The 18,645-nt window shown below is 35.1% G+C and overlaps 1 protein-coding gene across 2 annotated transcripts in view; it reads left to right on the top strand.

Annotated features, from left to right (window-relative positions):
* Positions 1 to 14,978, top strand: part of nectin3a (nectin cell adhesion molecule 3a) — a 35,440-nt gene extending 20,462 nt beyond the window's left edge. For both annotated transcript variants that reach the window (XM_052577247.1, XM_052577246.1), the window contains 4 exons: positions 4,656 to 4,955; positions 7,608 to 7,725; positions 7,895 to 8,046; positions 11,255 to 14,978. In XM_052577247.1, coding sequence (XP_052433207.1) covers positions 4,656 to 4,955; positions 7,608 to 7,725; positions 7,895 to 8,046; positions 11,255 to 11,895 — 1,211 coding nt within the window. In that variant the 3' untranslated portion in view covers positions 11,896 to 14,978. The remainder of the gene's footprint in view (positions 1 to 4,655; positions 4,956 to 7,607; positions 7,726 to 7,894; positions 8,047 to 11,254) is intronic.
* The last annotated feature ends 3,667 nt before the right edge of the window (positions 14,979 to 18,645 follow it).

Here is an 18,645-nt window from a genome sequence, read left to right as displayed (position 1 = left end):
TAGAGGCGAATTCATGCCAGGTGACGCGAATGACGTGAAATGCATGACACGTTTGCCACAAATGCAAGATATTCGCCTCAATCGCATCTTTCGCGCAAGTTAAAAAATTTCCACTTGAGCGTTCTCGCACGAGGAAAGTCATTGAAGATTTTATTGTCTCATGTGGTTGAATCAGAAAATGGAGGAGTGCATTATTGTAGCTGTTTGCGGGCACCAAGAAATCTATGATTTTCACCTCACTCGCGTGAATAAAAGCATAGCGCATGTGATGCCCTGTACACACCGCTTAACAACACACAGCGACAGAGTGACATAATCCAATGGATTTTCAGTGGAGAGCTGGCGACTTCCTCTGAAAGTCACGACATGTCAAGCGATGCGAGTCGAGCGATAAAAGTTGATAATTCTTCAACTTTATTCAAATAAGCAGCGAATTTCAATTTCACTGTTTTATATTATTTGAATGTAACCACATACATGGATACAAAAATGATGCATAAAAAAGAAACTTGGCTGTGTAAATTCGTTTGAATCATACACTGATGGTTCAAGTTGTTACTTATATGATGCAGTGAGCAGTTTAGGTTAATGATTTAATGCACGAGCACTGCTGTAGTTTATGTAACAACACTCTCCAACAGCAGAAGGACACTTTTATGTCTTTTGAGTTTAATTTCTAGTCATATTAGAATGATATCTTAATTTTACCGGCAATATATATTGGTGATTGCATATTTGTCAAGATGTGTAGTCTACAAATAACATTAGAGCAAGCAGTAGAAACGCCCACCAGCGTCTTCACAGCACGAGTCTAGCAACACACAGCGGAAAATTTGCTGGCGGTGTGAACGGGGCTTGACGCGAAAAACATCCCACGAGTAAACTAGAGCGAGGGACACGATGGACATATTCGCTTCGGGTATGGTGTGAATACACCATTAGAATTAGGTCTGTCAAATGATTAATTGCATCCAAAATAAAAGTTTTTGTTTACAGAATATGCATGTTTACCATGTATATTTATTATGTATATATAAATGCATAAACATACAGTATATATTTTGAAAATGTATATATTTAAATTCATATAATTTATATTTAAATATAATTAACATATAAAAATAAAACATTTTTCTGAAATATATACATGCATGTGTGTGTATTTATATATACATAATAAATATACACAGTACACACACATATGCGATTAATCATGATTAATCATTTGACAGCCCTAATTAGAATCCTCCTGAACCCCATAGTTGCTGGGTCATAATTTTTTATACATTCATTCATTCATTCATTCATTCATTCAGTCATTCATTTTGTCATTCATGCATACATTTATTTCTTCCCAGGCTTGTATAGTGCACAAAAAACAACAAAACATAAATAAGCACATCTCTTTATTTATTTATGCATTCATTTATACAAGGCACTCAAAAGTGTTTAACTGACATTCCAAAAATTCTCTTTTGAAAACAAGACTGGAATTCTAGGGAAGTGATTCAGAAACTTCTGTTGAAATTGCTTATTTTTGTAGATTGTAATTATAGAAAGGGCTGGAAACACCCTTCACAGAGCCCCTTTTCTGCTCGAGTGAAATGAAGCGTTGTCAAACACTACAGAGATGACAAAAATATGTGTCACACACTGGCGTGATAGCGCTTAGCACATTCCTTCTATTTTGATTTGTGGGGTGCCATTTTTTCCTCCTTGTTTATTTCCTGCATTCCTGGAAAAAGAAAACATTGAAAAAGAAACTAATCTTTTCCCTATTATAAGTGGTAAAACCCTTTAAATTGTATCGATCCAGTCTGAAATGGCATTACTGATTCAGACGTTAAAGCAAAGCCCTATTAGTCATTGGCATTTTCACAGAAAAGGGAGAAATTCACCCAAACCTCTAAAACTATAAATTCACTGGCCAATAAGCTGCTTTGCGTTTGTGTGTTTTTTGCACACAGGCTTGAAGCCGCCATCCCTATTCCTGTGAATTTAACAGTGATGAATCATCGGAATGAATTCTCAATGACCGTGTGAATTTTTACTATAAAACACATCAAATGCGGCATGCAAGCTAAGCAGTATAATTTGTACCCGCAATTCATTCTTTTCCTTTTTTAACCTAATTACTTTGCTTTCACTTAGAGTCCATTATAATGACACAATTGTTTGGGGAATTGTGGTTTTGGCGACAACCCTGGCCTGCAACCCAGAAGAGGAATGTTTTGGGTTTTGCATTTGTGCGGAGGCAACAGTGACCCAGCCCTAATTCCTGCCCCGTCTAATGATAAATAAATACCCGGAGCTTCTCTTGGGCCTGCACGTCAGTTTGGCTGGTTCTCCGCTTCTATCAGGAGGGTTGGGTGTGAAGGAGTTGCCAAGATGCCCCTGCAAGCTCTGAGTCAGCAGAGCTCCAGCGTGATGCAGATGGCATGGAGTTCAGGCTAGATCTGGTTTTGGCATTAGGATGTCAGCGCTCTGTGATGCACTGTGGGTAGCCACCATTCAGGTGCCACAGGGCTATATTTAGCATTAGGGGTCCCTGGGGTCATTTTGATTTCTCGTATACAGAGTAGAACAGGTGTGTGGAGCAGACGACCTTGCGTGTAAGATTAAGTTGACGTTGCTGGCCCACATGGCCAAACTGTTTCTTAAGAGCGCAGCTGTTGCAATTCTCTAGAGAGAGTGATGGAGAAAGGAAAGAGGGAAAAGGACAAATTAAAGTAGTATTGATAGGATTTTATTAATAGAGGATATTATGGCTGCATTCATAGTTCACTGTGGCCCAAATCCCAATTCTGACCATTGCCAGTTTAATGCAATACACTATTAGATTTTTATACTAGGTTTTATTTGTTTATTTTTACGTAGTTTTATTTAGCAAAGATGCATTAAATTGATCAAAAGTGTCATTTAAGACATTTGTAATGTCACAAAAGATTTCTATTTCAAATAAAAGAGGTTCTGTAAAACTTTTTATCAAAAAACGATTCCTGGAATTTATTTGACAAATTACATAAAAATATTAAGCAGCAAAACTATTCTAAATATACATGTTTCTTTTTACAATGATTGTCATATGACACTGAAGGCTGCAGTAATGATGCAGAAGATTCAGCTTTGCCATCACTGTTTATTACATTAAAAGTTACTTTAAATTCCAATAATATTTCACATTATTACTGTTTTTACTGTATGTATATTTAAAAATGTTTACAGACAGTAGTGAATGTGACAGAATCAGCAGGTACCTATGCATTATTATCAATACGTTATTATAATGCATTGTGATTAAATACAGTTGTAGCTTTATATATTTAATGTATTACTAAAATCAGTGATAGTTTAGTCATTTATTACTTTTTTTTACATAAAATATAATAGAAATGTTTAAATTTGTTTGTTTAAAACAAATTATACATTTGCAGTATATAGTTATAATTAGTAGTAGTGCGGTGGTAGTAGTATTTTAAAGAACATGTCACAATTATTATGTTGTATCATGTTAATGTTAGTGCTGATGCATTTAAAACTTTTTCTTTTTTTTCTCTTTTCATGTAATAACAAAACATGATATCATATTCAGTGTATTAGTTGATTACCCTGCCAAAGTAGGGAGTTATATGCAGGTGTGATGCCGGTGTATTATAAGGATATATGCACCACATTTATAAGGTCACATGAATATCCTCACAAAACTGAATTTGAACAGAAAATTGTAATCGGACACTGGCTTGTAGTGTGAATGTAACCTTTGAGGTGAGCGGTCTCTTAGCTAATGTTATTTCAGAAGTAAAAACAATAGCTGAAATTGAATCAGTTGTTTTAATTCAAGCAGTGCGGGCTTTTGTTGCTCAGGGCAGCTGAACATTTCCCAATGATTGATTCGGCTGTCATACACAACGTGTCCTTCCTTTTGTTCTCTTTAAATCCATGTGGACTCTCTCAATATTATTAAGACTCTAATATGCCACTTTTCTGTAGAGACAGAAGCCACTCAGACGCACTCAGGGATGTTGTTGTACTCCTACCTCAGCACTCAGTAATTTCAGATCATCCATTTTTAATCTGAATATATAGGGTTGGTGTAATAAATCAATTCTGACTGTACTAAGGCCATTTTCCACCCTTTACCTGATTTCTTTTTTCCCTTCCTTCCTTATTTCTTCATTTTGTTTTTATCATCCTGTAAGGTCAATTCAACTCATTTTGTACTGTTTTTTTTCTGACTCTTCCACATTTTTTATTATTTATTTCTTGTTTTCTCGATGCATGTGTATTTCCAGTAATCTTGTTGTCAAGTATTAGAAAATACTTAATTAGCATTTTTCTTTAAATTAATCTTTTATTCTTTTTAAAGTATATAAAAGCAGTAATATACAGTAAAAGTAGTAATTTTGTGAAATAATATTATAATTTAAATTAACTGCTTTGTATCTAAATATATATTCTTACATGTAAATTGTTAAACCATACTGACCCCAAAATGTTGACCGCTAACAAATATAACATTTTGTTTGATACACAAATGCCTTTACCAGATGTTCAAAAAGAATATAGTTTAATAAAAATAAGATTTAAAATAGCATATTTTAACCTGTAAGCATCTCTGTGCTTATTGTACAATTGTTCTCATTCTCTCCCTTTAGTGGAGCCAAAGGTCTATGTGTCTCCTGGTTCCTTGTCTCTGACGGATGGAGATGGTGAAACTCTGGTGGCCATATGTACAGCTGAAAGGGGTCGTCCAGCAGCAGAGGTCTTCTGGGAATCAGACTTCCCAGGCCAGTCAAAAGTCGTCAAACAGCCGGAGTCTGAAGGCACTACCACCACTTCAGCACACTACGTCTGGGCCCCCACCCGGGATGCATTTGGCCAGTCCATCAGCTGTGTTGTACGTCACCCGGCCCTATCCCAGGATTTCCGCATTCCCTACCGGCTCAATGTGTTTTGTGAGTGTGAATTACTTTTATTAAAAAAAAAAAACATTTCTCTTGCTTTGTATTTCAAGATCTCCATATGTTACAAGGAGAGCTGATTGCTCACTTTTGCCACTCTCAAACTCACAAGATGTCAATTTAGGAGTAATTTTAACATCTTAATCCTCAGTGTGCTTCCCTTTGGCTTCTCGAACTGTTGGCTGCTGTCTGTTTGAATGGCATTCTGCTTAATGGAGTCGCTTTATGAAATATTGATCTGAGCGCAGCAAGGGCAGCAACAGGAGCGGAAATACAAATGGGGGAGTTCATACTGACAAAAGGAGGCTTTAGTACTCAATAAATCACACGTTGCTTTCCAAAGTGTCTAAAAGTGAGAAAACTTCTTTTGAGTTTTACAGCCTCATACATTTATTAATACTAATGGTTTTATCATAGACCAAGCTGACCATGCAAACACTACAACAATTTGATTTCTTATTGAAGTCTTGTTCAGAAGAACACAAATCTAAAATTCAGTTAGATTTATGCCTCACATAAGAACAAAACAATAATGTGACGAAATCTAAATGTAATGCGAGATAATATTTTAACATATTATACATTACCAGTTTTTAACTTTCATACTCCTCGAGGTTGCATTTATATGATCACTGTAAAAATAGTGATGCTGTGATTTATCACTGCAATCTAACATAACTCATTTCTGTTTGAATATTTTAAAAATATAATTTATTATGATAATGTCATTATATTTATGAATTTAATGATATTAAAAAAATCTAAATTTTTATAAAACAAATATGTGTACCTTCAGTGTAATAAAAGTGTACTTAATCAATAAAGTACTGGTTAGTATATGGTTACTACATTGAATATATATATATATAGTGCAAATGTCTGCTGTTCTTCAGAAAAATCCTCCAGCTCCTGCACATTCTTTGGTTTTCCAGCATCGTCTGCATATTTGAACCCTTTCCGAAAGTGACTGTATAATTTTGAGATCCATATTTTCACACTGAGTACAACTGAAGGAATCATAAATAATTATTACAGAAGGTGGAAACATTTACTGATGCTCAAGAAGAAAGCAACAGGAATGCATTAAGAGCCGGGGGATGTAAACTTGTGAACAGGATGATGATGTGTACATTTTTCTCATTCTGTTTAACGATTATGTAGTATTCACATGTTTCCCAGAAGACAAAATAAGTAAAGTTTACCTTGATCATCCAATTGAAAAAGTTTACACCCCCTGTCTCTTAATGCATTGTGTGGCCTTGTTGAGCATCAGTACATGTTTTCTGTATATATTGTAATATGCTATTATAGGTACATAACAAGTGCATATGTTATAATAAGTACATAGTATGTACACGTACATACCATATTTTCTTTGTAAGTCTAAACATCTTTCTTAGTCTTATGCACATTTTTAATAAAGTCTAGAATCTTTATTTACAAGACAGATTTACAGAATCTTTACAGTGCATCTTTTACAAGTGCAATTGATTTGCATTGTTCAATAAGAAAGTGGCTATTTTGATGAGAATTTGATCATGTTATTGTTATGTGGACTGCTGGGGTTGAATCTCAAGGCTCTCTGTTTCACTCCTGAATCTTCTCTCCATATCACACATCAGTTTATTTTCTCAGCCACAGCTAAGCCTCAGTATCCTGAGGTTTCTGTGTGATTGAGTTAGCCAATCACATCTCCCCTTGCTGTTTCTAAGAGTCACGTCCATAGTGTGAGAATGGTTTCATGCTCAATTTTAATGTCTTATAAAAATAAAATGAGTGTCATTGCTTATAAATTGTTCTTTACAAAGTACAGCATTAAGTGAATTTCCAAAGAACAGTATAATTCATATGTATTGATGCCATAATTTAACCAACTTTTTTGTTTCAAACTTGTATGACTTTCTCTGCCATTGAACATAAAATGAGAACAATATAAAATCTTTCAGGCAGCTATAATTTGATATATAAAAGTCATATTTTCTACTTTTACTGGACTTCTTGCCATTTTTAGAATTTGTCATCCCCAATTTTGATTCATTTTCATTGTATAGAAAAGAACAGCATAGACATTTCGCAAAATATTAAGACTTGGTTGACAATATCCATTACTTGATTTTAATCAATATTCATTTTGAAGAATCAAGATCTATTCTTAAATCTTTGAATTGTTGATATGCTTTTTCATGACAACCACCATTTAAATGTTTATATTTCAACAACAAATTGTCAAACATAATTATATAATTAAGAAGTTGATATAAACTGCCTTATGTTCAATTTACAGTAAATGTTTATACAAATAAACATTATAATATCTAAAAATGAATAACAAATTAATTTAATAGTTACATTTTAACCTTTAACTTTAAAGTAATGTACTAACTAGAGGTTCCCTCTGTAGATTACAACATTAGTTAAGATATATTTACTATATAAATTGACATGTACGAATTGAAATTAATTAGTTTGTCAAATGAAAATGAATTGATTGTGTGAAATATGTGTTTATAGCCAGCCCTGCAATATCCTCTTTTGTGTTCTGTGGAAGAAAGAAAAAGGGTTTTGGTTTTGTTAAGCACTATATATTTTTAAAGCAAGGCGATCTTATTATTTCTTCATGCAACAATGATTTATATTATGTTACAGTCGCTCCAGATGTTATGGTGAATGGCCTGCAGGACGTGTGGTACGTGGGACAAAAAAATGTACTGCTGGACTGTAGAGCCAATGCCAACCCACCTGCTTTTTTGTACATCTGGACCAGGTCTGTACATAAAGTTTGTTACTTATAATTTTATTGGACATGTCAGTTCAATTGTAAACACAAAAAAAGTGTTTTAAAAGAGAATTCAAGATTGCTTCAGGGTGGCTTCCTGCTGCAAAACTTGTCAACAAGCTCTAAAGTGATAATCGTGTCTTCTGTCACTCCTCAGACTGGACGCCCCGATGCCTGCAGGTGTGGACACATCTAATGGCAGCCTGGTGTTTACTCGCCCTTTAGAGCCGAACGACTCTGGACAATACAGGTGTGAAGTTCAGAACGAAGTTAGACACCACTTTAAGGATGTACGCTTCCTGGTACAAGGTGAGAAGTTTCTTGTAACCTTTCAGGTCCACAGATACTAATGATGATGTTTTCTTCATGGCGGCTGATGTTTGAGGGCGGATCGCTGGTTGATAAATTATGTCCTGACATTGTCTCTGCCTTTGTGAAACAGGCACCATTTATACTTACCCACCCAGTCAATTACTCATGTGAGGCATAAACAAAATGCCAAGTTGGTGACTCGATGAAGCTGGATAAAAAAATTATAAGGTTCAAACACAGTTTACCGTGCAGCCATAACTGACTCATATTAGAGCAAAGTCTCTGTTGTATGACTCTCCATAGCCCTGCTGAAAAAAACTAAAAAACAATAGAAACCATCACAATAATTGTAAAAGTTTCCAGTAAAAATACCATTACAAACCATTAAAAGCAGTTAAAAATGGTTTCCTGCAGTGTGTTTTGGGACATATTCCATTAGAATTTAGTGGTGTTAACAAGCCACCAATAGAAGGCAGCCAATTACCAGGAGAGACCCACAGGCACCATTATAGTTTTCATTAAAACCCATACAATTCCCATTAAAACCAGTAAAACCATTTCAAATTCTGTGATGTTTATATTGTTTTTAATGTTTTTTTTTTTTTTTTTTAGGAGGAAGTGCACTGGAAAATTTACTCAATACTAAATTAGTTGTTAACTTGTTTCTGAGTTAACACAGTTATCCTGAGAAAAATAAACTTTTTTGATTTCATTGAATTACAGAGTGTGGCAGGAATGAGCCCTAAAACCTCGAAACAAGCATTTTTGTACGTTTGGTTCCATGGTTTAAAAATCAAAGGGTTTTTGGTTAAATGCCTAAAATAAAGTCTGTAGTATAAGCTATTTTCACATTTTATTTCTGCAACATAAAATGCATCAATAATACCCTACTCATGATTTTTTTTAAAGCTTTTACTTGTCTTTAAGATGCACTTTTTAAGAAGTGGCTAAATGGAACCATGGAGGCTTTCTGGGACATTAATTGTCATCACACACAACAGTAAAACTCATTTATTTATTAGTCCACTTTTACAGCCTCGTTGTGTTCATACTCGCACTCTTGCAAACTATTGCAACTTAAACTTTCTAACTTGTAGATTTTCTAAAGCATAATGGTGGTTGCTTTGAAGCATGAATGAAACAGCACTACATGGCTATTCTGCAAAGAACACACATGACTTTGCGATTTAAACTAGTTTAAAGCCAGATGAAACAGCGCTGGCAAACAGGAGAAACACTGTGCACAACATTTCTTTTTTGGAATAGCCTGGAAAACCCTGACAAAACTCACAAGATGTTTTCTCGTGTTTGACATTTGTGTTGTATCATTGAGTAAGTGTGTATTTCCTGTTACTGAATATGTAAATTTCTGAATCTCTTGTTGAAAATACCATTAACAGAAGCTCTTTCTGAAAGATGGCTGAACGTGCCAAACGCTCCACACTTGGTCTGTGAGATTTCTGCAATGACGTAAATAAAGTTGGACCAAACTCACAGCAGTTTGAATTCAATCAGCTCTTAGCCACTGTGCTTTTTACCAAATATTTGGCTCTTCTTCAGGCTGCAAAATATGAGGAACCTTTATCATGTAGCTTTGTGATCAAATCAGAATCCAAATATTGTGCCCGTTTTTTTTTACTTCAGTGGTGTACAAACATGGATGACGGAAGCATAGAGAAAAACAAAATGAGATAAGAAAAATCAGGACTTGGGCTTCTGTTCTTTGAAGAAGTTTAGAGTGACTTTCTCAAAATGAAAGTTGTCCCCAGTTGACATCCAATAATTGATACACCAAATAGTTATTTTATACCATTCAAAAAGCAATATTTTTAACATCCTTTTTCTGTCTCCTGAAAAAAATGATGTACCAGTTTTGAAGACTGTCTCCACAGGCCTCCAAATTCAAATAATTGCTGTTACATGAGCAAGTTCTGTCCTTTTATCTTATAATAATTATACTACAGAATTATTGGTGCAATATCGATCAATATTGAATTTGTTTTATTTATCAGATATTGAATATTGTATTGTTCATTTTCCCTATTTTTACATTCCGATTTCTTTTTCGTCATCTAGCATTTAAAATGTTTTTAAGACGCTAATAAATTAATAATAAATCAATAGCAAATCTCAAAATCAAAGTCTGTATTTCATACTGTAGGTTTTAATACTTTAACGCAATGTATATTACAGCCAACCTTATCCACATACATGCAGTATATTTACATATAGCTATATGTACAATATAACAGATCTGATTTTTTTGTCACAAATTGTAAGCACTGTACATTACTTGCCAGCTCTTTATATAAAAATTGATATATAGTTTCATGTGCATCATGATTATCTTTAAAACTGCTTTAAACTGTTTTTTTGTTGTTGTTGTTGTTGTTGTTGTTTGTTTTTGTGAAAAGTGCTATGTAAATACATTTATTTGTGACTTTCTTTTTATTGTTAAGAATTTTTATTTTAGAATTTTAATGTTGGTGTATATTATTATTTATTTTTAGCTTTTTAATTTAATTTAATTTTTTAAGGTATATATTTAAAATAAGAAAATAATTGCCAGTGGTATATTTTAAAAAAAAAATATTCAAGAGGTTTATATATATATATATATATATATATATATATATATATATATATATATATATATATATATATATATATATATATATGTGTGTGTGTGTGTGTGTGCGTGTGTGTGTATATATATATATACAAGACAAAAAAATTGCTGAAATTATTAAAATAACCCCCTCAAAAGTTTGGGAACCCTTGGTTCTTAATACTGTGTTCTGTTACCTGATGATCCACAGCTGTCTTTTCTGTTTTGTGATGGTTGTGCATGAATCCCTTGTTTGTTCTGAACATTTGAAGATCAAGGTAAATTGTACTTAATTTGTGTACCGGGAAACATAGAAGTATCTTCTGTTGCTTACGAAGGGCAGAACTAAAGGGAAAAAAATTATATTTCAACAAAATAAGACAAATTTGGCCATCTTCGTCGTGTTCAAAAGTTTTCACCCCCCAGCTCTTAATGCATCTTGTTTCCTTCTAGAGCATCAGTGAATGTTAGAACCTTTTTTTAATTGTTGTGTTTGAGTATCAGTCGAGTACCAGCCACATTATTAAATCTGTGCATTTTCGTCACAACTTGTCTTTTACCAATCTTATAATATTTGTCTATATCTCCCCCTCTCAGAGCCGCCCCCGACCACTGCAGCCCCCACCACCACCCGCACCACCAAGTCCATCCTCCCTGACACCACCTTGACCATAACAGCTCCCATCAACCACCATGCCCACTTCACCGCCCCGACTCAGGCCTCCCCGCCGGACAGCGGTCTGGGCACTATCGTGGGCGGTGCTGTCGGTGGGATCCTGATCCTGGTGTTGCTGATGGCGCTGGCGGGGGCTTTCTACATGCGTCAGCGCCGAACATTCAGAGGAGACTACTACACCAAACAGTACATCGGCCCATCCGACATGCAAAAAGAGACGCAACTGGACGTCATTCAACCCCATGAGCTTCAGGACATTTACGGCGACGACTCGGGCAACGGAAGCCAAGACTTGAAGCCCAAACCCGAAGGAGACATTATCTATCCCGATTATCCCAGTGACCACAAAGACATGGAGGGCTGGGGAGACAATCTCAGCCTTCAGAGAGAGGGAACATATTACTCCGACCACCACAACCATCATAACGTGAACCCCAGCGGGCCGCCGCTACACAACGGCTCCCCTTACCTGCAGGACGAGTGCTACGACAACGGCACGGACAGCGACTACGTGTCTCACGTGGATGGATCTGTGATTTCACGCAGGGAATGGTATGTTTGAAAAGGCAGGGGAGCTTTTACTGGACAACAATAATTTAAAATCAGTTAGAAAGTGTTATTTAACTCAGCAGAGTGAGATAAAGTGTATGTTATAAACGTATTTTTCATGCTTGGTTTACGATTTCATCGGCTGTAATTTACTGCAGATATGTTCTGGATGGATTTTCGTTCGGTGGACTGCTGTGACTTCAGGATGTAAAGGGAGAGGTTTACATGGTTTATGATCATAGGGTGGATTAACACAAAGAAAACAAGTCTGCTAAAATTAAGCTACACTGTGTGCGTAACCATTCCAGTTACCACACTGTACATGACTGTTAGCTTTAAAACCAGGTGCAGCGTATTCTTGGTTCTTTCCACTCACTTTGTTTTTCTTTTTTTTTTATTAAATGTATACACATGACTTCTCCTGTGTAGGAGCAAAACATGACTTGATTTTCACATGAAAAGACACATGAACTGAGTTTGAAAGTCTTTGAGTCTTACGTTTTTGTTGCAGGGATTTTGTTTCTGTTTTTAATCAGTATTTTGATCTATTTTCGGAGAAAAACAATATCTACATTTATTAGAATATATTAATAATTTAATAGATAATTTGAATATCTTTGAGAGAAGCAAAAATGGCCTAAGATAGCATACGTTGGTGTTCCATTAAAAATCAAGTTTTTGTATGTATTATTATTGCTATTGTTGTTGTTGTCATTATTTTAAGCAAAAAACAAAAACAAAACATATTTTAACATTGTTTATAACAAGAAAAAATGGCAGAGGGGTAAGACAAATAACCATAAATAAATATGTATTATGCTAAGTAGTATGCTAAGTTTATTTCATATGATGATATTATATATTATATATTCTCAAGAAAATGTATCTTATTTAAAATAATTTTAATATGATTAGAATAAGTTACTTTTTTAAGAGTAAAAATTGTGTAAGATTATATAAAGAATATTTAAAAAAAATGTTTTAGTGTTCAAAATAATAAGAAAAATGATCAGTGTTTTTATTAAAACGTTTAGAAAGAAATGTAAAGAAAAATAAACTTAATTCAGCTTAATATATCAAAAACATTTACATAATAATAATATCTTTAAGATACATTTTTCTCGAGAGGAAATTGCATAAGATTGCATAAAAATGATTTTAAAACGTTTTTTATTATTATTTAAATGACCTTTTTTAGGTTTATGTTTAAAACAAGAAAAGCAATTGCCAGTTGCATTACGTTTATTAAATTAACTTGTCAAATATCTTATGCATTTTTCCTTCTCAGCTCAATTAAATTAATTGTAAATGTGTAAATATATTTTTTCTCTGAAAAAAGGAGAAAAATACTGATTAACAAATTAGTTTTGCAGAAATACAGTTTGTTTCACTCGACTCAACACATGCATTTGAACCCAGCTGGTCTATATTTTGATCTATTTCATCACTCCCCTCCTACAGCAGTGTCTTTTTCATTAATGGATAAGTTAGGGAGCAATGGAAGCAGTCCTGGAAGAGTGGTTTTATGTGGTTGTGCTGAGGACCTGTCATAGGCTGATGGGGGGTTGACGTTCACCGAGACAGATCAAAAGGACCACGGTCGGCCCCAGTGGTTTTACCGAAGCCATGTGGCATTTGCCAATTTACTTCAATCCTTTTAATTTTGTGCTGATTTCTTTTTTTCTCTCCATCTCTCCACCCTTGTTACTCATACACTCCCATCCCTGTGTCGAGAGCTTCGGATTTCCCAGAATAAACTGTCTGGCACGCAGCAGACATGTGCAGCATGGGCTTCCACTAGCATGCCTCAACTCAAAGATCCAACTTTGTAATTAATATTTTCTGCCCTCTTGCAAACAGACCTCTCTCCGTTCTGTCTCCGAGTTGTGCCGAGCATCTGTTCGCAAGCACGCAAGGTTGTTTTTCTCCATGGGTCTCGATGGTCACACGTTGCATGCCTGTTGAAAAAGATACGGCAGTTGCTAATGCTCAGATTCATTGTTCATAAATCAGCGGCTTTGTTGCTACAGCTGCAGTACACTCTGTTTTGCATTTTCAAGACCAAAATCTTTTTCCGTTCAACAAGTTGGGCTGCTTCCCATCTGTATCTTAACGGGGCAGTTATTTGTGCCGCTCATTATTAGAAAGAAAGTCTTGAATCATGTAAAAGAGCCCATATCGTAAGAGTTTACCATACTGTAAAAGAATTTGGAGGTTAAAACTCAACATTCTCAACAAATGCTCAGCTAATGAACAATGCGTAAATAATTTTGACACCAGAATCTTTTATAGTGCATTTATCCCCAGTATTTTCATTATTTTAACTCCCTTTTTAACTAATTTTTGTAATTTCACCTAGAAAGATTCAAAACACACACAAACACAAATCCTTTTTATTTATTACTATTATTTCTTTGATTTTTCTGACTCTTGCATGCATGGTCAATGTAACACAATTTCATGAAGTTGTATACATGTACAAAGCTGTACATTTACTACATAAAACACTATGTTTCTTCCTTTTGAATAAATGTCTATTTACAAGCAGCCTTTGGCCGTACATAAAAGCATCATATATTTATTTTTTCACCATTTAATGACATGCTTTTCTGTTCTGTATTCCCAAAGTGTTATTTGTGTTCCTGTTATTACTGTATTTTCCGGATTTGCCTTTCTTTAACAAGACGACTCTTGTTTTTGCAAGTTTAAAAGCACCAGCAATGGTGCAAACTCACTGGATATTTACAACAGTAGCACTTGTGAGTGTTACGGTGGCCAGTTGCGGTATATATATATTTTTTTTGTACATATTCTAGCAGGAGATATTTGTCTATGGACTAAACATATTTTTATATAAGGCCAGAACATTAAGCGGAGGATGTTCACGCTTAGTTAACATGTGCTTTTTATCTTCTCATGTTCATTTTTTTATATATATATTTAGTTCTCAGGAGTTTGAAAGATTATTTTGTACATATTAGAGTTATACAAATGATTGATTGAGTTGCAAATCATTTTGGAAATGAGAGAAAAACGTTGCTTTGTTTTTGATGCCTTCTGTTTATAATAAAAAAGTTCTTTTTGGAACATGTCAAAGTGTTTGTGATGTTGATATGTCGTGTTACACTAACACTTTCCATTTTGATCCATGTGATTATTTTGGATCAAATAAATGAATAGTTCAGCCAGTAATTATTTACTTACTTCTTTTAGATTTTAAATTTATGAATCAATTATGAATTAGTAATAGATATTTTTTACAGTTTTAAAGTTAAATACTACCATTCTTCCTTTGTTTTAATGGAAATATGTACATATAGTGACTTTGGCTGCACATAAAAGCATTATATTTTTTTTTTAGCATTCAAGGTCATGTTTTTCTTTTCTGTATTCCCTTAGTTCAAACAGAACAACATAATACACTTTTAATTCAAGACGCAATCAATGTAAATAATATTTCACGCAGTGTTGCAGAATAAACCGATCTTGTTTTATGCATTTGAAATTATTTGAGGTTATTTTTGCCATGAACAACAGAAGACATACAGCAAATACTGACTGTTCCTTGCACAAGGCTATTGTATTGACTCAGCAGATTTGGAAAATAGACAACTAAACTACCTTTATGTTATCTTAATAGTTATTCTCTGAAGCTTGACAGCTTCTTGATACTTTTTGCAGAATGGAAAAGAGCAGTTTGGGCTCTTGTTTTGTGCTCCGCAGACAAAACAATGTCTTGCGGCTCCGTAGCAGTATAAGAGTGAGCAAACGATGACAGAATTTCCATATTGGCCAAACTACATCCCTTTAATCTTCAAATATTGTCAATAACCAGATAAAGCTGTTGGAGGCGGTGAGGTCCAATCACTCACGGACCCCAACTATGCGCTTTTTTTGTCATCGATTTTTGTCAGCAGAATATTATGTACCTCTGAAAGGATTAAGGGTATTTGTGTTTTGGAATACCAACAAAGAAAAGTCTGTTTCTTCATTGGACCTGATTAGACTTCAAAACTGAACTTCGTCCCCAAAGACACCATGTGAAAGAATGCTTCGCACCTGTGATTATTGGCTACTGACCCGACGCATCACCCTCCATTACGTCCAACTCAGCACCCTCTCCATCACTGGGAGGGAAAATAGATTTTGGCAATGAGAGGTAATCGATCACATCAGCACAGCCCTGATGCATCATGCTGTCTATTCTTCTCTGTATTGACCAACCACACCAAAACATAGACGCAACCCACACACAACGTCAGCTCTGGATCTGGTCTTGAGAATTTCTCCCTGCTGTTGATTGATCCAGCAATGCCATCTTGAAAAAAAAAAAAAAGACAAGACCCCCTGACCCCAAGCTTCGGTCTTATTCCAGTAGCCTTGTCCAATAGTATTTAGGAGATACTTTCATCCTTATTTGGAATAATAGAACTGAAACTTAAGTTAACATCAAATTCATCCTTGTGGTTAATCAGCAGCTTCCAGGGTGTTTAAGGGGAAGCTCCAGGAGGCAGGCAGACCCTCGGTCACCCCTCATGTCCTACCCTCTGTCATGCTTTCAGCACTCAAGTGGCTCTAGTGTCTTCTCTGCAGCGGGACAGCTTTTGTGTTGTCGTGTTGATTCGCCGCAGTGGCCCCAATCTCATCCATCACTGCTTTCAGCAGCACGTTTGTCCAGTTTGAGTATAAATATCTCGCTGCCGGTGGCCTCAAGTTACCTTCTCTCTGCTTCTCTAATTTCAGCTATTTTTCATATGTATCACCTCTTCTAGATGTTTTGCACTTAACAAATCTAAAACGTGAAATCTGAAGTAAATCGCTCGTCCAAAACCACACTTCTGATACAAGTTATAGTTAAAAAACTAAAACGATTTTGTATTTCTACTTTATTTTTATTACAAATTTTATTATCAGAAGTAAAATAATAATAATAGTAATAATGATGATGAGTTTTTAATTTTATTGTAATGTTTTAAAGTTTTTTTTTAAGTAAAAAAACTTAAAACAGTATAAAGTAAGGTGACTGAGAGAGCTCAAGGCACTGCAACTTGAGAAAACAAATAGAAAAAGCACCAACAAATTAAGGAAACATCATCATCAGTTTGACAGCACATGCTCACAACACAATCAAATCCAGAAACATGCTGCAAATGCTCACAACACAATCAAATCCAGAAACATGCTGCAAATGCTCACAACACAATCAAATCCAGAAACATGCTGCAAATGCTCACAACACAATTAAATATAGAAACGAGCTGCAAGTAGCACAGACCACAATTGGGATACAACAATGCTTATGAAAAATAACCATGGTTTTATTACCGTAAAAGTGTAGTAAACATATTTTTGTTTGTTTTGTTTTTCTGGCATATATTGATTAACATTTGTATAAACAGATATCATGGTGAATGGTTGGAGCAGCAAAAGCATGGTTTATTAATGATTACCATGATTTAATTACATTTTACATTTGCAAAATTGCAATATATATATATAAGGTAGGAGTAAAAGTAACCAGCTTACACAATAGTTCACAGTCACAATAATTATGTATTTCATCAGCTTATTTAGGCTAATAATATCCCAAAAAGTGAAGGAGTCATATGATCAGGATGTTTAAAAAAAAATCTCACCTTTTAAAGTGGGCACTGATAAGCATGTCAGAAGTTTGTCACAAGAAATTTGCGGTTTCCTTAAACATTTCCAGTGTGGTCTGTGCAAATTTACAGTGTTTGTGTTTTTCTTTTCTTTTTTGCGTTTTGAGTATTTGCAGCACATGTGCTGTCAAACTGCTGAAGATGTTTAGTTAATTTGCTTGTGTTTTTTCTGTTTGCATGTGGGTTTTTTTGGTGGTTTTTTTTTTCATTTGCAGTGCGTTGAGCAATCGTAATAGTTCTTTTAAGGCATAACAATGCAGAAGATTCTGAATTTAGATTCTAAATCCCAGAAATTGGGCCTCAAACTTTTGGGCCCCACTGTAACTCCTCTAAAAGGATGAGTGACAGCATTAAATAATTATCAGGGTATTGTTCACCGTGCTCTCCTGTAACTACTTAAGTGTTGTTCAGATGTTCTCAGTTCAGAAACTGGGACTCCCACTGCAGCTTGGATTTAAAGGTTGTAGAGCAGGCTACTCTCATTCTTGTTCATCCTAGAAAAACAAAAATGAGCACAAGATCACACCATTGTTGGCTAATGAACACAACCCGAGCATCGGGGAGCTCACATCAAAGGCCACAACTGACACAGCAGAACACACAAATTGTCTGAGCTCATGGATTTGGAAGTAATGAAATGCTTCAGAGGGGGAGACAGTGGGTGATAGTTAAAACACAAAGTGGGGTCCTGTGTAAAAAAAAAAATGCCTGGTTTGGAAAATTCATCCAGAAAACGAAATAAAGTTGCAGTCTACTTCTATCTTGAACAAGTGTTCCCTATGGGTCATTGCTTCACATCTGATTATGTGAGTGAATCTGGACGAAAATACGGGAATGTGGGTGGTTTAAAGAAGTTCTTCTTACATCAGCAGAAAAATGCAGTCTCCATAGAAACTTGGCTTGCTGCACTCTGTGAATGAGGACAAGTCATTGAGCACGACAGGCCTCTCCAATATTTACCAAATGACTCCCACGACTGTTTGTTGTTTAGCGTTTCTTCACTCAGAGAGAAACAGCAGCCAACAGCATGCTCAGAAACTTCTGACGCTTGTTGAATCGACAGTACATTTTTAGCAGCTGTGTTTACCATAAGCTTTGTACTA

This window comes from Carassius gibelio, chromosome B15 (genome assembly GCF_023724105.1).
Source record: "Carassius gibelio isolate Cgi1373 ecotype wild population from Czech Republic chromosome B15, carGib1.2-hapl.c, whole genome shotgun sequence".
NCBI lineage: Eukaryota > Metazoa > Chordata > Actinopteri > Cypriniformes > Cyprinidae > Carassius > Carassius gibelio.
The sequence above is the reverse complement of the archived record's forward strand: the minus strand, read 5'-3'. Positions and strand labels throughout refer to the sequence as shown.